This window comes from Bos mutus, chromosome 25 (genome assembly GCF_027580195.1).
Source record: "Bos mutus isolate GX-2022 chromosome 25, NWIPB_WYAK_1.1, whole genome shotgun sequence".
Lineage (NCBI taxonomy): Eukaryota > Metazoa > Chordata > Mammalia > Artiodactyla > Bovidae > Bos > Bos mutus.
Genome location: NC_091641.1, coordinates 14099208 through 14120326, shown reverse-complemented (window position 1 = coordinate 14120326; position 21119 = coordinate 14099208). Strand labels below are relative to the sequence as shown.

At 45.9% G+C, this 21119-nt stretch overlaps 1 protein-coding gene across 1 annotated transcript; it reads left to right on the top strand.

The window, feature by feature from the left end:
• Positions 1–895: 895 nt before the first annotated feature.
• Positions 896–20932, top strand: LOC102278582 (beta-glucuronidase). The gene is made up of 11 exons (XM_070362570.1): positions 896–903; positions 1059–1325; positions 1506–1648; positions 1825–2012; positions 2352–2504; positions 2722–2900; positions 3224–3370; positions 5423–5507; positions 7148–7324; positions 9085–9220; positions 20446–20932. Coding segments are annotated over exons 1-11 (1485 nt in total). The 3' UTR covers positions 20448–20932.
• The last annotated feature ends 187 nt before the right edge of the window (positions 20933–21119 follow it).

Here is a 21119-nt window from a genome sequence, read left to right as displayed (position 1 = left end):
ACCTTTATATTTCAGTATATACATTGTCCATATTTGATTATTGGGTTAGACTGGAATAGTAGAATAATTTGTTTCCCTTTGTAAAATAGTTACATATTGTTATCTGCAATTTTATATCAGTATTATGAAGAGCACCCTTCAGCATTCAAGTGTTGCCATCATGTAAAATGTTAACTAAAGAAAGGCTGCTTATTATTTCAGTCTCATCGCTACTTCCTGGACAACCTGATATTCCCTGGAGATTATCCAACCTCCCTTTGAGGTTAGGCACAACCTTGTTTGATACGTAAGTGCTCAGCTCCCAGCTGCAAATGGGGTGGTTGCATCTAGCTTATTAGAATTAATATGACTCACAGAGTTGGAAGAGATCTGACATTATCCTTTATGCAAAATCATAATGAAATACTTCAAAGTTTGTGTAAGTTTGATTTAAAATGTTAAAAGGATCAATATCCTGAGCAGTATTTATAGTTACTTTTAGAATGTTGAACAGTGCATGTGTGCCTGTTCTTTTTGTTTGGTTGGGTTTTTGTGCCAGTTGTTTTTAAAAAAACAAAATATTGAAGAATTGCATTTACAGACAAGTTCAGATCAGATCAGATCAGATTAGTCGCTCAGTCGTGTCCGACTCTTTGCGACCCCATGAATCGCAGCATGCCAGGCCTCCCTGTCCAACACCAACTCCCGGAGTTCACTCAGACTCACGTCCATCAAGTCAGCGATGCCATCCAGCCATCTCATCCTCTGTCGTCCCCTTATCCTCCTGCCCCCAGTCCCTCCCAGCATCAGAGTCTTTCCCAATGAGTCAACTCTTTGCATGAGGTGGCCAAAGTAGTGGAGTTTCAGCTTTAGCATCATTCCTTCCAAAGAAATCCCAGGGCTGATCTCCTTCACAATGGACTGGTTGGATCTCCTTGCAGTCCAAGGGACTCTCCCAGCCGTCACCTGACAGCCTGCCTCTGGGGTACATGTGGGGGCGGGGGCACATTTAAGGCCCCACACTGGGTTTGTGCCCTGGGTGGCGGAGGGTGGTCTCATCTGTTCCCCTGGATCCTCAGCCTTCCCCACTCTGCCCGCTTCCCTCATCCTGCACTTGTGTGTGAGGGTGTGCCGGAATTGGCCAAGCCCCCAACCCCTCCACTTGTCTCCCTGTATCTGCAGTGGGTGAATGGGGTCCATGTGATCGAGCACGAGGGGGGCCATCTCCCCTTTGAGGCTGACAGGAGGCCCCTGTCTTCCTGCTGCATAACCATCGCCATCAATAACACGCTGTCCCCCCACACCCTGCCGCCTGGGACCATCCTCTACAAGACGGACCCCTCCATGTGAGCAGCACCTAGCCCAGCCCCGCCCCCCCCCACTCCCCACCCTGCCCAGACGTCTTCCCACCAGGGGACAGGGTGGCTTCAGCAGAGGTGAGGCCCTGGCTCTTGGAGGCCAGGGAGACATGTGAGTTGAGATCGAAGGATTCAGGACAAGGCCACTGTCCCCTTGCTCTGTCCTAGGTACCCCAAGGGTTACTTTGTCCAGAACACAAAGTTTGACTTCTTCAACTACGCGGGACTGCATCGGGCCGTGCTCCTCTACACCACGCCTACCACCTACATCGATGACATTACTGTCACCACTGACGTGGACCAAGACATTGGTGAGGCTCCTGCCAGGATCTGCCCTCAGCCAGGCCCAGAGTGGCTTGGTTCCCTGTTTGGAAAGATCCCCTTGGAGACGGGCTCTCCCATCCACCTCCTCAAGGTGCTCTCACCTGTAGGACTGCAGGCCACATGCCCCCCTCTTCTCTCTCATCTGATCTCTCGTCTCCTGTAGGGCTGGTGAATTACCAGATCATCGTCCAGGGCAGTGACCACTTCCAAGTGGACGTGTCTCTTCTGGATGAGGAAGGCAAAGTCGTGGCCAAGGGGGCAGGGGCCGAGGGCCAGCTGCAGGTGCCCAGTGCCCACCTCTGGTGGCCGTACCTGATGCACGAGCACCCTGCCTACCTGTACTCGTTGGAGGTAATGGTGGTGAGCATTGGGCTGGGGGAGGCCATTTGCCCCCATCCAGCAGCCCTAGCTTCAGCAGGCCTGGTCCCCTCAGCTTCCTGGTCTGTTGGATTGAAGAGTCCCCAGCCTGATTTTTTCAGCCATTGGTAGGGAGGCCGAGTTGGAAGAGAAGCCCCGCGGCAGTGTGGGCAAAAGTTTCTTCTTGCTCACGGCAGATATAATTTCTGCCTCTCTCCACCTGCAGACCCAGAGGTGGGCTGCGGTGATTTGCCAGGGGCTGTCCTGCGAAGCTCAGGCTGCGTGGGGCTCAGGCCGGTCAGGCTGCCTCATGCCCAGTGCTCGATTTCGCAGGTGAAGCTGATGGCTCAGACGGCCGTGGGGCCCGTGTCTGACTTCTACACCCTCCCGGTGGGGATCCGCACCGTGGCCGTCACCGAGAGCCAGTTCCTCATCAATGGGAAACCGTTCTATTTCCGAGGGGTCAACAAGCATGAGGATGCAGACGTGAGTAGGGGCTCCTGGGTCCCTGTTTCTTGCCATCCCCTTCCCTGCAGCCCCTGGAGTGGCTGAGGGCAGCTCAGAGCAAAGCGCCCCAAACCACTGCCTGTGCTTGGCCTGGATAGCGGGCTGATGGGGTGACTCCGGCGGGCCCGGCTCTTGGAGGAAACGTGTCTGGGATGGAGTCGAGGGCAGGGGCTCATCCGTCTCTGCTGTCCTCCAGATCCGAGGGAAGGGCTTTGACTGGCCGCTGCTGGTGAAGGACTTCAACCTGCTTCGCTGGCTGGGCGCCAACGCCTTCCGCACCAGCCACTACCCCTACGCAGAGGAGGTGCTGCAGCTCTGTGACCGCTACGGGATCATGGTCATCGACGAGAGCCCTGGTGTGGGCATCGTGCTGGCGTGAGTGCCCGCTGCCTGCACTGGGCGACACCCCCAGTTCAGCAGCCTGTGCGTGCATGCTGTCGCTCAGTCATGTCTGACTCTGGGACCCTATGGACTGTAGCCCATCAGACTCCTCTATCTGTGGGATTCTCCAGGCCAGAATACCAGAGTGGGTTGCCATTTTCCTTCTTCAGGGGATCTTCCCGACCCAAGGATCGAACTTGTGTTTCCTACGTTGGGAGGCGGGTTGTTTACCACTGAGTCATCAGGGAAGCCCAGAGTTTCTACTAGAGGGAAAGAAAATCAGACTGACCTGTTCCCTCTCCTCCCCTGGCCTGCAGCGAGAGCTTCAGCAACGTGTCTCTGCAACACCACCTGGAGGTGATGGAGGAAATGATCCGCAGGGACAAGAATCACCCGGCCGTTGTAATGTGGTCCTTAGCCAATGAGCCCGCTTCCTTCCTGAAACCGGCTGGTTACTACTTCAAGTGAGTGCTCCTGCCTTGCCTGGTCCGGGTCCCCGTTGAGACCGCAGCCTGCTGGCCCAGCTCAGCCTTGCCTGGCAGCCACGGGAGAGTGTCAGTGGGCCCTGCAGTGGGTGTGGGCTGCTTCCAGCCCAGGTGCATCCATCCCTGGTCAATTTAGGGGACAAGATACTCACCCACCCAGATTATGATTTCAGACAAGTGTCTCCTTGTCACACCTGAAATGAAATGCAGAGTTAACCTACCTGCTGCTGCTGCTGCTGCGTCGCTTCAGTCGTGTCCGACTCTGTGCGACCCCATAGACAGCAGCCCACTAGGCTCCTCTGTCCCTGGGATTCCTCAGGCAAGAACATCGAGTGGGTTGCCATTTCCTTCTCCAATGCATGAAAGTGAAAAGTGAAAGTGAAGTCGCTCAGTCGTGTCCGACTCCTAGCGACCCCATGGACTGCAGCCTACCAGGCTGCTCCGTCCATGGGATTTTCCAGGCAAGACTACTGGAGTGGGGAGCCTACCTGCTGCTACATAAAACTTCAAATTAAAGAAAAAAGATAGTGACGTGGCCTGACTGACATAAGGAAGAGACATTTGTCAAAGAATACATAAATCTGTGACCTGACTCTCCAGAAGGGCCATTGAATGGGTCAGGCGCTTGCACCTTCTGGGAAACTCTCTGAAAACAGAGCTACAGAAGCTGATACCAGCTGGAAAGCATAGCCAGCGACTGTGGTGCCGCAAGCAGCATTTCCCTCTGTTCTGCTCTTTTCTGAGGCACTGAGCCATGGCCAACAGAGCTCCAGTCAAAACCAAGCCCTGCTGTTATTGTTTAGTCCTTAAGTCGTGTCCGACTCTTTGCGACCTCATGGGCTGTAGCCCACCAGGCTCCTCTGTCCTTGGGATTTCCCAGGCAAGAATACTGGAGTGGGTTGCCATTTCCTTCTCCAGGGGATCTTCCTGACCCAGGGATCAACCTGCATCTTCCGCTTAGCAGGCGGCTTCTTTACCACTAAGCCACCTGTGTCTTCCCTTGATTTTTATGCTGTCCCCATTCCTGGGAAATATAGTACATGTTAGAACTGCACAAAACCACTTTGCAATGCTTTTGAGTTCACCTGTAAAGGGGATTTAAGCTTTATAAAGCTGACTTACCTAGGCATATAATTATAAACAGATTTTCAAAGACGTGCATATTCTGACTATTCTAAAGTTACGTTGTTAGACAGGACCAGGTCACCTGAAGTTCATTGTCCGTTCACTGCATACCAGTATCTTCCCCCACACCCCAGGCATTGTCCTAGGCAGAAACCTCACAGAGGGGCCATCTCCCAAAAGTGGGCCAGCCTCCTGGCGTGTTCCTTGGTTTCTTCTCTTTCTTGCCATCCTGCAATTTTAGCGTAGCCGGGCATGGAGAATGATTTCACTTACTGCGGAGGCAGCAGAGGCCATGGAAATACTCCCTAGGAGACACTGCCTGCATCCCCCTGTCCTGGATGGAGGCTCTGAGTAGTGGACCTTCCTGGGCAAAGACGAGCTCTGGACACACAGCTGGAGGTCGGGTTGGGCAAAAAGTTCGTTTGGGTTTTTTCATAACATTGTTCAAAAACTCGAATGAACTTTCTGGCCAAGCCAATACATGTATTTAAGTCTCTAGTGAGTGCCCAGTGCACAGCTTGCCTCCCAGGACACGTTCCCTAGTGATGTGTTACATTAATACTCATCCTAACCTGCACAACATCCTAGTTTTGTCGGAGATGAGGAAACTTGCTTTTGGCAGCGCCAGCTCAAAGATCTCAGCTGTGCCTCTCCTCTCTTGAGGATGGCCCCCTTTGGAGGACGGGTAGGGGGCTAAGATCTGGGGAGGGAGGAAGAGAGAATGATGTCAGGGAACATGATGTCTCAAGGAGCACGTTTGCTTACCTGAAATGCCCTAGAAGGCAGGGAGGAGAGCCGTGTCTTGGGGGTGTTCTGTCTGGGAAGATGGGAAGGAGAGGATTCAGGAGGGGAACCTGAGGCCCTCCCCATACTGACGGCACCGTGTCTTCTGCCCTCCGTGGACAGGACGCTGATTGCCCACACTAAAGCCCTGGACCCCTCCCGGCCCGTGACCTTTGTGACCAACACCAACTATGAAGCAGACCTGGGGGTGAGCCTGGGGGTCTCTGCACATCTTCCTTCTGCCTGTCCTCTTGTCCTGCCCTGATGCTTGCTGACAGGAGCTGCTGGGAGGGACCACGAACAGCCAGTCTGATCATTTCCATAGATGGTCTTTGGGTTAAAGAGAGCTGCCAGGGAGTGATTTGCCAGGCAGTGTAGCTTCTTGACACTAAGGAGGTCAGGCATAGGGAAGTCGAATTCCTTCTCAGTTCATTCTCAATTCATCGATCTCTGCACTTTGATTTAATTTTATGCCCCCAAGTTTAATATGCTCAGAAAGGGGCAGAGGTTTAAGGGAGCTTAAAGTCATCATTGACTTGTGTTTCTCCAACTTGGCTGATCATTGGAGCCACAAAGGGAAGCTTTTTGAAAGTACAGAGGTCCGGATTTTGTGATTCTGATTTATAATGTCCAGGATAGGAATCGGAGTTTCTAAAAAACTCCTCAGTGATTCCAGGCATCAATCAGCTTTGGGAACCACTGCTGAGATTCAGTGTCAGGGGGACTGAAAATTGAAGGGAGAGGCTCACCCAGCAGGTTGGACCCCATGGCTCTTCTCACAGTCCCTGGGCACAGCAGCCCCTCAGAAACTGTGTTGAGTTGTTGCGCAAAAGCTGTAAAACAGGAGCAAGAAGATGCCTCACTAGGGAACTGAGGCCAGTACTAAGAAGCGCTCCAGAAAGCGAAATGCTCTCGAGAAAGAGCGGATAAGAAAGCACTGTGTTCAAGTGTAAGTGTGAGCACTGTCGTTTTCACGTGGACCCGACGGTTTGCAGCCCTAGTGATCCGGGGCCATCCCTTCAAAGGAACACGACTGTGGTGGAACACCAGCGGGGCACAGGCGACCTGGGCATCTCATAGTCTCAGTGGCATCCCTTTCTGCTCTAGTGGGCAGGGGAGCCTGTGCTGGTTCCCCCAGAAGGTTGCCAGGCTCACCCGCTGGGATGTGTGAGCTGTGGTGACGTGCCCACACAGAGGTACCGCTTCCCAGCGGCATCTTTCCGTCCCAAGCTCAGAAGGGTGCTGCAGCCCCCTGGGAGAGATGGACCGTGTGGGTCCCAGTGCAGACTCTGCAGGCGAGCGTGGGTTCAGGTGAGCTTTGCGGTCCACCGAGCAGCACATTGCTCAGATTCACGGCGGTGCTGCCCCCAACCCGGGCTGCCCTCCCAGGAGGGAACTGTCCAGTCTCTTCAGGGCCCATGACAGTAGCTCAGAAAGGGGACTTGGGAGGCTCTGTGAGGAGAAAAACTGCCTCCGGCCCTCAGTTGGTCCAAGAGGATGACTAGTGACAGGAGCACCACCTAGGGTTGAAGGAAGTCCAGTCTGAATGGGCTCCCTGGGCCGGCGTGCCTGGGGCCAGCTCTCTCATCGCCCTCCCGCGTGCCTGGGGCCAGCTCTGCCTCTCATCGCCCTCCCCAGAGCCCAGCTGCAGCCAGGTCAGGGGTGCCGGCCCAGAACGAGAGGCTTGCTCCCTTCACTCGCTCCATTCAGGTCCCTTCTGACTATTATTTCCTACACGTGCGCATCTAACGCACTTTCCGCACTCACTCCTTACTTCCTCTGCCAGAAGCACCCCGAGTGTGAGTCCTCCACTCTCCTGGTTGGTGGACTCTCCCCATGCTCTTGCAGGCGCCGTACGTGGACATCATCTGTGTGAACAGTTACTACTCCTGGTACCACGACTATGGGCACATGGAGGTGATTCAGCTGCAGTTGGCAACCCAGTTCGAGAACTTGTATAAGGCCTACCAGAAGCCGATGATTCAGAGCGAGTACGGAGCAGATGCCATTGAAGGGTTTCACGAGGTAAGTGCATCGAAGATGGGAGTTATTTTTTCCCTCTCTCGGACAGTGATGTCAGTCATCACGGCCCCAGACTAGAGATCTGCCTCTTTCCCCGTCCCTCCCTTGTCCTGGCCACCTCCCACAGCTAACCAGGCTTTCCCTAAGCCGCCTCTCCACACGGCCGGCCCGGACTCAGCCTCTGTTCCATGTGCGTGGTCCTCAGATAGTCTCCCACAAGCTGCCCAAGTGGTCCCTGGAACAAGTCCAAGCCTTGTCCTGTCCCTGGCTTTCCCTGACCCCACAGGATGAAGCCGTAATCTGTGCTCAGGGCTGTCCGCGTCCTCTGCCCTCTCCCAGGCCTTCAGTCCCGGATCCTGGTCTGTTCTGTTTGGTGGCTCCTGTGCTGGCCTGGCCTCTTCCTTCTGCCCAGGAAGCCCTTCTTAGCTCCATAACCCCAGCTGATGGAACTTGACTCAGCGGTCATGCTTCAGCTCAGGTGTCCACTCTATGGGGAGGAGGACCCCACCTAGCTGGGCAGAGGAACACCGTGAGCTGTCATGCTCTCTTTCGTTCTCTCCTTGACCAGACCGGGGGCTCCAGGAGGGAGATTAAATTGTGTTTCTCTTGGCTTCCTAAGCACTCCACAGTGGTATCTGCAGTGCGTCTTGTATAATAATGTTTTAATCCTCGTTGGGAAGGAGGACCAAAGCCAACAGGGGTTGGTTCTCTTGTAAGATGACTGCAGTGCTGCATCCTCGTGCGTCAAAGACCCAGCACCCCCCACAAATTCCCATGAGATGAAAACGCAGACCTTAAGCTCTAAGAACACCTCAAAGATCATTATATCTTAGCACATGACAGACGTGAGCTCTTCTCCGGAGGCTGAGTCCATAGATGTGGCCTCTGCTTTTCCCCTCCTCGCCTGACAGGTCTCAGCTTCAGTGAAGCTTTCTGTGGCCCCCGCCTCCGTCTGCGCCCCCTACTAACCTCCTCCTACCCGCCCCCCACACACTACATGCTCCCAATTCACCCTTGTTACACTTCGAGCTTGTGTCTTGCCAGATTGTAAAGCCCATGAGGACAGGGACCCTATCTTTCTAGTTTGTTACTTTGTCCCTAATGCCTGGCATATAAGCAGATGCTAAATAATGATTTGTTGAATAGTCAATGGGCTAAACAGCAGCTCCTTACCTAGATGAGATACAGGGGAATTGGCGTGAAGTTAAAGCTGAGTCACGCCAGTTCTCAAATTATGCATTGGCAGCTACTTCAGCCTTGGGTTTTAAATTTATTATCCAGAGACGTACTTTTATTCCTAGTGTAGTTCAGTTGTAAGACTGCAGTGGGGAATAGAGGTGGAAAAAAGTAAAGCAAATATTAAATTCTCTTTAATGGGAATTCCCTAGTTGTCCAGTGGCTAGAACTTGCACTTTCACTGCTGAGGGTCCAGGTTCAATTCCTGGTTGAGGAACTAGGATTCCACCAGCCGCTTAGTATGGCAAAAAAAAAAAAAAATATAAAAAATATATATATATATATATATCCTGTTTATTAATAAAGCAGTTACTAATTAAGGGTTTTTTTTTTAATCCTTTTTTTTTTTTTTTAACCCTGGGTTATATCACACACTAGCTTGGCCCTCCACCAGTATCAGCAAGTCCTGCAGGCACTGTAGCCCACCACAAGGACAGATATTTTGGTCATCATCAGATGGATCTTTGTCTAAGTTTGCAGTTTTGCTGGTTGTGACTCCTAACCTCTCTCTCTGCCTTGAATTCCAGGATCCACCACTGATGTTCAGTGAAGAGTACCAGAAAGGCCTGCTCCAGCAGTATCATGTGATTCTGGACCAAAAACGCAAAGAATATGTGGTTGGCGAGCTCATCTGGAATTTTGCCGATTTCATGACTAACCAGTGTAAGTGGCATTTGGGTGCATGGGATGTATCCCTTCTCATTGTTTCTGGTGGGCGTGTTAGTTCAGGACATTTGGTTCTAAGAACCCTGGAAACAAGCAGGGGAAGGCTGATATCATCAAAGCAGGCTACACAGAGGATTTCCTAGGATAAAGTCAGTTGTGTTGAGCAAGCAGCTGATTACTTGTGTGCTGCAAGTAATGCAAATCATTTTCTGAAGTAAATGGGAGAGGCATCCGTCTCAAGGCAGAGGTGGCCAGCTCTCCTCTGTGTTTCACAACAGTGTGAGAAAAAAGTGGATCTTGAATTGGATTTACTGGGATACACTCGTGATTCTAGGGTAAGGTACAAAGCCTGAGAAACCTAAGACATTTCAGTCTGTTTTATATGATTTGCTTATGAAAGACAGGTTCACCAAATACAGATAAGTATCATCAAATGGTTTTGAATGTAGGAGTGTTTAAAAGCTTTCAGAGTGAACATGGTCTGTACTTTCTCAAGTGAGAACAATGAGAAACTTCCAAATGAACGTTTCCTGTATCTTTTTACCCCTCTAGGTTACTAGCTTCTTGATATATTGTAAATTGAGGAGAGCAAGCTGGGGAAGGTAGGGAAGAACTGATAACAGTGGGAACTACCTTTTATTACTTTTGGGCAAAGACAAGTTTTTGGAAGGTTAAAGTTCAGTTAAAAATCAGAATGGGGGGGAGTGCTTCCTGGTGGTCCAGTGGTTAAGACTGCACTCCCAATTCAGGGAGCATGGGTTTGAACCCTGGTCAGAGAACTAAGATTCCTCATGCCACGCAGCATGGCCAAAAAAAAGATAAAAAAGAAAGAAAATCAGAATGGTAAGAGTGAAAGAGGAAAAAGAAAGAGAACACAAGCCTTCACTATGAATTGAACTGAACTGAAGCAGTCACTCATCTCACACGCTAGTAAAGTAATGCTCAAAATTCTCCAAGCCAGGCGTCAGCAATACGTGAACCGTGAACTTCCAGTTGTTCAAGCTGGTTTTAGAAAAAGCAGAGGAACCAGAGATCAAATTGCCAACATCCATTGGATCATCAAAAAAGCAAGAGAGTTACAGAAAAACATCTATTTCTGCTTTATATGCCAATGCCTTTGACTGTGTGGATCACAATAAACTGTGGAAAATTCTTCAAGAGATGGGAATACCAGACCACCTGATCTGCCTCTTGAGAAATCTGTATGCAGGTCAGGAAGCAATGGTTAGAACTGGACATGGAACAACAGACTGGTTCCAAATAGGAAAAGGAGTACGTCAAGGCTGTATATTGTCACCCTGCTTATTTAACTTATATGCAGAGTACATGATGAGAAACGCTGGGCTGGAAGAAGCACAAGCTGGAATCAAGATTGCCGGGAGAAATATCAATAAGCTCAGATATGCAGATGACACCACCCTTATGGCAGAAAGTGAAGAGGAACTAAAAAGCCTCTTGATGAAGGTGAAAGAGGAAAGTGAAAAAGTTGGCTTAAAGCTCAACATTCAGAAAAGGAAGATCATGGCATCTGGTCCCATCACTTCATGGGAAATAGATGGGGAAACAGTGGAAACAGTGTCAGACTTTATTTTGGGGGGTCCAAAATCACTGCAGATGGTGACTGCAGCCATGAAATTAAAAGACGCTTACTCCTTGGAAGGAAAGTTATGACCAACCTAGATAGCATATTGATGCTTTTGAACTGTGGTGTTGGAGAAGACTTGAGAGTTCCTTGGACTGCAAGGAGATCCAACCAGTCCATTGTGAAGGAGATCAGCCCTGGGATTTCTTTGGAAGGACTGATACTAAAGCTGAAACTCCAGTACTTTGGCCACCTCATGTGAAGTGCTGACTCATTGGAAAAGACTCTGATGCTGGGAGGGATTGGGGGCAGGAGGAGAAGGGGACGACAGAGGATGAGATGGCTGGATGGCATCACTGACTCGATGGACGAGAGTCTGAGTGAACTCCGGGAGTTGGTGATGGACAGGGAGGCCTGGCGTGCTGCGATTCATGGGGTTGCAAAGAGTGGGACACGACTGAGTGACTGAACTGAACTGAACTGAACTGAAGCAGTCACTCCTCACTACCCCCCTCCCCTAGCCTCTGGCAACCACTAGCCTACTTTCTGTCTCTATGGATCTGTCTGTCCTGAAATTCTCATTTGGATGTGATCTTTGGTGTCTGGCATTTTTCACTTAGCATAATTATTCAAGCCTCATCTGTATTGTAGCATGTATTAGCACTTCATTCCTTTGTATGGATATACCATGTTTTGAGTATTGAGTTGTTTTTACCTTTTGGCTATTGTGAATGGTGCTGTTGTAAACAAGTACTTGTACTTGCTTGAATACCTGTTTTCAAATATTTGGGGTATATACCTAGGAATGGAATTGCTGAATCATATGGTAATTCCATGTTTCACATTTTTTAACTTTTTTTAAAATTTATTTTAATTGGAGGCTAATTACAATATTGTGGTGGTTTTTGCCATACAGTCACATGAATCAGCCATGGGTGTACATATGTTCCCCATCCTGAACCCTTCCCCCCACCTCCCTCCCCATCCCATCCCTCAGGGTCATCCCAGTGCATCAGCCCTGAGCACCCTGTCTCATGCGTCGTACCTGGACTGGCGATCTGTTTCACATATGATAATATACATGTTTCAATGCTATTCTCTCAAATCATCCCACCCTTGCCTTCTCCCACAGAGTCCAAAAAACTGTTCTTTACATCTGTGTCTCTTTTGCTGCCTCACATATAGGGTCATCGTTACTATCTTTCTAAATTCTATATATACGTGTTAATATACTGTATTGGTGTTTTTCTTTCTGACTTACTTCACTCTGTATAATAGGCTCTGGTTTCATCCACCTCATTAGAACTGATTCAAATGCATTCTTTTTAATAGCTGAGTAATATTCCATTGTGTATATGTACCACAGCTTTCTGATCCATTCGTCTGCTGATGGACAACTAGGTTGCTTCCATGTCCTGGCTATCGTAACATGTTTCACTTTTTGAGGAACTAACAAATTGTTTTCCTCAGTGACTGCAGCTTTTTATCCACCAGCAGTAAACAAGGGTTCCCAAATCTCCACATCCTCACCAACATGTGTTAATTTCTTATTTTAAAAAAAGTTACAGCCATGGAATCTTTAAAAAATATAATTTATTTTAAAATAAATTCAAAATATAATTTATTGAAAGGTATATTATTTCTTTTATTGAGGTAGAATTGAGATATCATTTTAGGTGTACAATGCATTGACTTGATATTTGCATATATTGCAAAACGATCACCATAATAAGTCCAGTTAATAACCATCACCATACACAGGTATACAACATTTTTTTTCTTGTGATGAGAACTTTGAAGAGCCACTTACCTAGCTACTTTCAAATATACAATACAGTATTCTTAACTGTAGCCAGCATACTGTACATTACACCCTCAGGGTTTATTCATTTTATAACTGAAAAGTTGTACCTTTTGACTCCTTTCACCAATTTTGCTCACTTGCTCCCTGAGGCAACCACCAATCTATTCTCTATATCCATGAACTCAGTTTTTTTGTTCATTTGTTATTTGTTGTTTTAGATCTCACATGTAAGTGAGATCATACAGTCTCTATCTTTTTCTGACTTGTTTCATTTAGCATAAGGCCCTTAAGTTCTATCCATGGTGTTACACACAGCAAACTTCCCTTCTTTTTTATGGTTGAATAACCTGTTATATGCCACGTTTTCTTTACCCATTCACCCGCTGATGGACGTTTTAGTTTGTCTCCATGTCTTGGCTGTTGTAAATAACGCTACAGTGAGGATAAGGGTACTGTCTTTTCAGTTAGTGTTTTTGTTTTCTTCAGATAAATACCCAGTCGTAGAACTGCCGGATCATGTGGTGGTTCTATTTTTAGTTGCTTAAGAAAGCTCCATACTGTTTTCCATAGTGGCTACACCAAAAAGCATTCCCACCAGCAAGTGTTCTCTTCTCCACATCTTTACCAACACTCATTTCTTGTCTTTTTGTAGCCATTCTAACAGGTGTGAGGTGATATCTCACTGTGGTTTTGATTTGCATTTCCCTATGACTAGTGATGTTGAACACCTTCAAATACCTATTGGCCAACTGTGTCTTCTTTGGAAAAATGTCTACTTAGAGTTCCTCTGCCCATTTAAACAATCAGATTGTTTGATTTTTTGCTATTGCACTGTATGAGTTCTTTATGTATTTTGGGTATTAAGTCCTCATCAGATACATGATTTGGAAATATTTTCTCCCATTCAGTAGGTTGCCTTTTCATTTTATTTTTTTGATGTTTTTTTTTGCCCAGAAGCAGCTGCTTAGTTTAATGTAGTCCCACTTGTTTATTTTTGCTTTTGTTGCCTTTGCTTTTGGTGTTAAATCCAAAAAATCATTGCCAGGACTAATATCAGGGAACTTACTGCATATAGTTTCTTCTAGAGTTTTATGGCTTCAGTTCTTACATTCAAGTCTTTAATGCATTTTGAGTTAATTTTTATGTGTGGTGTATATAGTGGTCTAGTTTCATTCTTTTGATGCGGTTGTCCAGTTTTCCCAACATCATTTACTGAAGAGACTATTCTTTCCCCATTGTATATTCTTGGCTCTTTTATCATAAATTAATTGGCCATACATATGTGGGTTTATTTCTGGGCCCTCTGTTCTGTTTCATTGATCTGTGTGTCTCTTTTTATGCAACTGCCATACTGATTTGATTGCTGTAGCTTTTTGTATAGTTTAAAGTCAAAGACTGTGATGCCTCCAGCTTTGTTCTTCTTTCTCAAGATTGCTTTGGCTATTCAGGGTCTCTTCTGATTCCACGAAGACATTAGGATTGTTTGTTCTATTTCTACTTTATCTCACCCATTTATAAAATTTTGTCTGATTTGTGATTTGGGTTTTTTTTTGGGGGGGGAACTGGTCAAAAGCACTGATTTTCAAACTTTTTGATAGGAGACCCCTTTATACTTTTAATAATTATTGAATACCCCTAAAAGGCTTTGTTTATGTGGGTTATATATGTATTTGATATTTTGGTATTTACTGTATTAGAAGTTACAAACTGAGAAATTATTTAAATATGCATTCATTCATTGAAACATAATAAACCCATTCAGTTCAGTTCAGTTCACTTCAGTGGCTCAGTCACGTCCGACTCTTTGCGACCCCATGAATCGCAGCACGCCAGGCCTCCCTGTCCATCACCAACTCTCGGAGTACACTCAGACTCATGTCCATCGAGTCAGTGATGCCATCCAGCCATCTCATCCTCTGCCGTCCCCTTCTCCTCCTGCTCCCAATCCCTCCCAGCATCAGAGTCTTTTCCAATGAGTCAACACTTCACGTGAGGTGGCCAAAGTACTGGAGTTTCAGCTTTAGCATCAGTCCTTCCAAAGAAATCCCAGGACTGATTTCCTTCAGAATGGACTGGTTGGATCTCCTTGCAGTCCAAGGGACTCTCAAGAGTCTTCTCCAACACCACAGTTCAAAAGCATCAATTCTTCGGCGCTCAGCCTTCTTCGCAGTCCAACTCTCACATCCATACATGACCACTGGAAAAACCATAGCCTTGACTAGATGGACCTTTGTTGGCAGAGTGATGTCTCTGCTTTTGAATATGCTATCTAGGCTGGTCATAACTTTCCTTCCAAGGAGTAAGTGTCTTTTAATTTCATGGCTGCAATCACCATCTGCAGTGATTTTGGAGCCCAAAAAAATAAAGTCTGCCACTTTCCACTGTTTCCCCATCTATTTCCCATGAAGTGATGGGACCAGATGCCATGATCTTCGTTTTCTGAATGTTGAGCTTTACGCCAACTTTTTCACTCTCCTCTTTCACTTTATTTTCTTTTTCCCCCACCCACCTCGTCTTTCACTTTCACCAAGAGGCTTTTTAGTTCCTCTTCACTTCCTGCCATAAGGGTGGTGTCATCTGCATATCTGAGCTTATTGATATTTCTCCCGGCAATCCTGATTCCAGCTTGTGCTTCTTCCAGCCCAGTGTTTCTCATGATGTACTCTGCATATAAGTTGCTTAATGAGTACAATACCTCCTTTGTGGTAATCATAATGTTCTGCCACTAGATGAGGTGATGGATGCGCAACACTGCAAGTGCACTACATGTCACTGAGTGTACTCTTTAAAATGGTTACCTTTGTACCAATCTTCCCCAAGGTCTTCCAAAATATGTGACGAGGCCAGACTCATCTTATGAAGCCAGCATGACCCTGATACCAAAGCAAAAAGAAAGACAGTACCAGAAAACTACAGGTCAATACTCTGATCAATATCGATGCAAAAACTGTCAATAAAATACTAGCAAACCGGAACTTCCCTGGTGGTCCAGTGGGTAAGACTGAGCTCCTAATGCAGAGGGCCTGGGTTTGATCCCTGGTCAGGGAACTAGATCCCACATGAGGCAACTAAAAAGATCTCGCATGCTGCAACTAAGACCCAGTGCAACCAAAAAAAAAAAAAGACCAGCAAACCAAAGTCAGCAGCATATTAAAAGGACCATTCACATGAATCAAGTGGAATTTACATTCAGGATGCAGGGATGATTCAATTTATGCACATCAGTCAATGTGATACATCACATTAATAGCATGAAAGAAAAAAATCACATAATCTCAATACATAAAAAGCATATGATAAATTTTACTGAAACAATCTCTTTCATCATGGAAAATCTACCAAAGCTCTAAGATCATGACTAAAACATTCAGGAATATAAAAGTAGTAAAGAGAGGAAATGATTGAATGTAAGAATATAAGAGCTCCCCTAGTATTTTCCTTATTCTGAGGAAGACTTTACTGAGATGCTTGCATATATACCTCACTTAAAAATACACTTTTTGCTTATAAGTATACTCAAGACAATTGGACTCTTGCTTTTTTCCCTCTTAAATTCTAGCTTGGTTAATGAAATATATTTTGCCTACAATTTTCTAATTTTAAATATTATAAGCATGATATAAGTTTATTGGTATTAGTCTATTTTAGCATTTTAAATGTTCCCTTGGTATCTCTAATTTTCTTGAAGAGATCTCTGGTCTTTCCAATTATATTGTTTTCTTCTATTTCTTTGCACTGATCATTGAGGAAGGCTTCCTTATCTCTCCTTGCTATTCTTTGGAACTCTCCATTCAAATGGGTATATCTTTCCTTTTCTCCTTTGTTTTTTGCTTCTTTTCTTTTCACAGCTATTTTAAGGCTGCCTCAGAGAGCCATTTTGCTCTTTTTTTTTAAAGTTGGGAGGGTCACAGCCTTGAGCCTAACAAGCAAGTAACCGGACACTCAGCTGATCAGAGCACATGTGTGAGACTTCCCTTTTATTTTATTTTTCCAATAGATAAGTTTCAGGACTCCCCTGGCAGTTCAGTGATTAAGACTCTGTGCGTCCCATGCATGGTGCATGGGTTTGATCGCTGGTCTGGGAATTAAGATCCCACATGTCACACAGTGTGGCCAAAAAAAATTGTAATAATAAAAAACATTTTAATAAATAAAAAAGGTCAAATTTCATTGTATTTTAAAGATATCACAAACAGGTCCTGGGAATCGTTTGGCATCTTCTTGTTTCCATAGCTAGACAAGTCTTAGATCTTATTGACAGCCTGAAGAGTGGTTTCTTTTTCATAGATAACATCCAGATTTTTCTGATATTATTATTATTTTTTAAATATTTATTTTCATTTATTTGCCTGTGCCAGGTCTTAGGTCAGTATTTTACATGGGATCTTTCAACTTCGCTGTGGCATGTGGGATCTAGTTCCCTGACCAGGGATAGAACCTGGGCCCCCTGCATTGGGAGCATGGAGTCTTAGCCTGGACCACCAGGAAAGTCCCTGATATCCTGATTTTTTAACTGTGTGGCTTATTGGATCAAAGCAGATGAATCTGATTTAAGGTCAATGCAAATCACTTTCAGGGCGTGAGATACCCATTAAACAATCCCTGGCCTCATATGAGCCCTGCAGATTTTTCATCTAAGAAATTTCAGATTTCAATGACACCTGCTCTCCAGAATAAGGACTCGAATGGGGAAGTGAGCACACACAGACATTGTCTTGTGATGGAAGCCCAGTGGAACACCCTTGATCACGTGCTGTGTTGGGCTAGAGACTGTGTGAGCTGGAACTGGTTCCTCTCTGTCGCACTGTTAACCCAAGTCCCTTCCCATTCCTTCCCAGGAGGCTGAGTTCTAGCCTGCTGTTGTCCGTCTGCAGGATCTCTCTGGGCCCTTCCCAATGACAGTGTGTCCTTCCAGAGGGATTTGATGTTTTCTGGAGTGTTGACAGTTCGGTTGCTGAAAATAGTCTTCTCATGGTAGATTCAGCCAAGAGCATCATAGGGTTTATTTTTTAAACAGTTTGTTAAAAATTTTTATTGTGGTATAGTTGATTTATAATGTCTTTAAACATGTCTTTATTGAGATATAATTCACATACATAATTCATCCATTTAAAGTATATAACTTTTTTTAATAAGAAATGATTTAATAGGAAATATACAAATTTCTCAGTATGAACTTTAGTATATTCATGTATATGTACGACCATCATTATTTTCATCACCTCAGAAAGAAACCCTGTGTGCCTTTTAGTTATCTATCCTTCTGCCCCTCCCAGTCGGCCCTAAGCCACCACTAATTTTTTTTCTCCAGATTTAGCTAATCTGGATGTTTTATATAAATTATGCAATATATGATATTTTGCCTCTCAATGTTTTTAAGTTAAATGTGTTTAACTGTAATTCTGCTTCATACCAAAATTCATCAGAATCAGTATTTTTCAAGATTAGCAGAACATTAGATTAGCAAACCCATAAATTTATTTTGTCCTCCCTTCCTGAAGAAAAGCCCAGAGACTTTTAAAAACTATATATTTATTTACTTATTTGGCTGTACCAAGTCTTAGTTGCAACATGCAGAATCTTAGATCTTATTGAAGCATGAAGGATCTTTTAGTTGGAGCATTTAGGATCTAGTTCCCTGACCAGGGATTGAGCCTGGGTCCCCTGCATTGGGAGCATGGAGTCTTAGCCACTGGAGCACAAGGGAATTTCCCTTTTGTCTTTTTTAACTGAAATGTCTATAACTGTTATCCTGTTCCTGTTTTAGGAAACGGCATATTTTAGTAGCAGATAATTTATTTCTGGAATTTTTTAAAAGGCTATTTTTTTCAATATATATTTATTTGATTGCCTTGGGTCTTACTTGTGGCGTGGGTGATCTTCACTGAGGCATGTGGGGATCTTTTGTTGGAGCACGTGGGCTCAGTAGTTGTGGCTCAGTAGTTCCCCTGAGGCATGTGGGATCTTACTTCCCTGGCTAGAGATCAAACCCACATCCCCTTCATTGGAAGGCAGATTCTTAACCACTGACCACCACAGAAGTCCTCTTATTTCTTGAATTTTTATGTATGAACTCATTTAATCCTCACCACAATCACAGGTTCATGGATATCGAGGAATTTTGCCCCAGGATGGGTCATACTCAAAATCTCATTCATACCCATTTTAAATGATGAGATATGGGACTTAAGTTTGAACTTGAGCTGATGCTGTAATGAGTTGAGACTTTGGGGGATCTTGGGATGGAGTGAATGCACATTGCATGTGGGACAGACATAAATCTTTGAGAGCCAGACAGAATGTAGTAAGCTGATTAATAATCCCTGGAACTTGCAACTGGTACTGAATAATCCCTGGTACTTAACATGATAAAAAGTGAAGATGTGATTAAGTTAAGGACATTGAGACAAGATTATCTTGGTTTATTCAGGTGGTTCCAATGTAATCACAAGGGTTCTTATAAAAAAGCAGAAAGATCAGTCAAAAGATGCATCAATGCAGATGAATCTATGAAACAGAATCAGGCACATAGAGAAGAGACTGATGGCTGCTAAGGGGACAGTGGGTAGGAGAGGTCTGGGTTGAGACTTTGGGAGTAGCAGATGCAAACTGGTATATGTAGAATCAATAAAACAATAAAGTCCTACTGTACAGCATGGGAAACTATATTCAATATCCAGAGACAAACCATAATGGAAAGTAATATGAAAAGGAATGTATATACATGTTGTATATATAGATGTACAGTTACTTTGCTATATACAAAGTGTACACAACTATTAACACAAAATTAACACAACACTGTAATTCAACTATTTCTGTTTAGTTGCTAAGTCATGTCGGACTCTTTGTGACCCCATGGACTGTAGCCCACCAGCCTCCTCTATCCATGGGATTCTCCAGGCAAGAATTCTGGAGTGAGTTGCCATGTCCTCTTACAGAGTATTTTCCCAACCCAGGGATCAAACCCACATCTTCTACACTGGCAGGTGGATTCTTTACCACTGAGCCATCTGGGAAGCCCATTAAAGGATATGACAAGTTACCAAATATATAGTTTCCTGTACTATAAAATAAACCCTTCTTGTTTATCCACAAATCAGCATTTCTGACTCTTACTTAAGAGTGTACAGGAATCACCTGAGTAGTTTGTTAAAGTGCAGATTCTGAATCAGTAGATCAGGGCGGGCCTCAGGTGAGGTGGATGTTGCTGGTCTGCCCCAACTTTGTGTAACAAGATTAAGATCAGTGCCTCTCAAACCTGAGCACACATCAGGATCACCTGAAGCACTTGTTAAAACAGATTGCTGGACCCCACCCAAAATGATTCAGTAGGTCTTGCTAGGGACTTCTCAGGTGACTCAGTGGTAAAGACTTTCCTGCCAAGCAGGAGATGTGAGTTCAATCCCTGGGTCAGGAAGATCCCCTGCAGAAGGAAATGGCAATCCACTTCAGTATTCTTGCCTGGGAAATCTCATGGACAGAAAAGCCTGGCAGGCTGCAGTCCATGGGGTCACAAAAGAGACACAACTTAGCGACTGAAGAACAACAGGTCTTGGTGGGGACTGAAAATTTGATTTTTAACAAGTTTGAAGATGATGATAATAGTCAGGAACCCGGGCTTTGAGAAACACTGCTCTAGAAGATGCTGTGACCCATAGCTTTGACCCTTTTGGGAATTTGGTGTAGTGTCCCCCAAGGCCAGAGTTTTTGTTCTATAATTTACAAAATCTTTTCGTTGCTCCCAGACTCACTTGGAGGACTTATTCATACTTTGTGTTTAGCTTGCTTATCTTTGTTGTTAAGAAATGTCTGAAATTTATGTTTTATTATCAGGATTTTGGTGAGATTTGTGTATTAATAAAAGAGGTCTCTGCATCTCTGCTGGCTCTGGGGACCCGCTGTTATTGAACAGTGACCACGTGCCAGACCTCACTTCAGGCTCTTTGCAGCCTCAACGTGACCAGCCTTTCCCTCGACCACAGCATGGGCAGACCCCTCTGGCACCACCTGTCTGTGGGCCTCACCTCAAGGTCAGTGCTTGCCATTTTGTACATTTCTCTTCAGGGTGGAGAAAGCGTCGTCTTTACCCATGCATGGAGCTCACCTAGTGCCAGGCATCACTCACTATCCGGATAACCAACTTTGCTACCAGATACAGCATTCCCTTTAAGAAGATAGGGGCACCATGCAGTGCTGCCGGATGGTCCAGGGAAGGGTTGGGTTAACCCAGAGGAGAATGGGAGCAGGGGAGCCTAGGGAGGGCCCCAGAAGGAAGGGGGCTGGACGGGGGCTGACTGGGTGAGCCAAGCCCGTCAGGTCCCACCACGGATCCAAGGAGGCCAGTGCTGCCTAGACACCCAAGGCTGGAAATCACTGTGAGGCCCGGTTGTGACGGGGGCGGGGCCTGCGCGGGGTCGGTGACGGGGGTGGGGCCTGCGCCGGGGCGGAGGAGGTAGGTGCAGGTGAGACCCCCTTGGGCCGTCAGCATCCGTGACTCTAGCTATGTC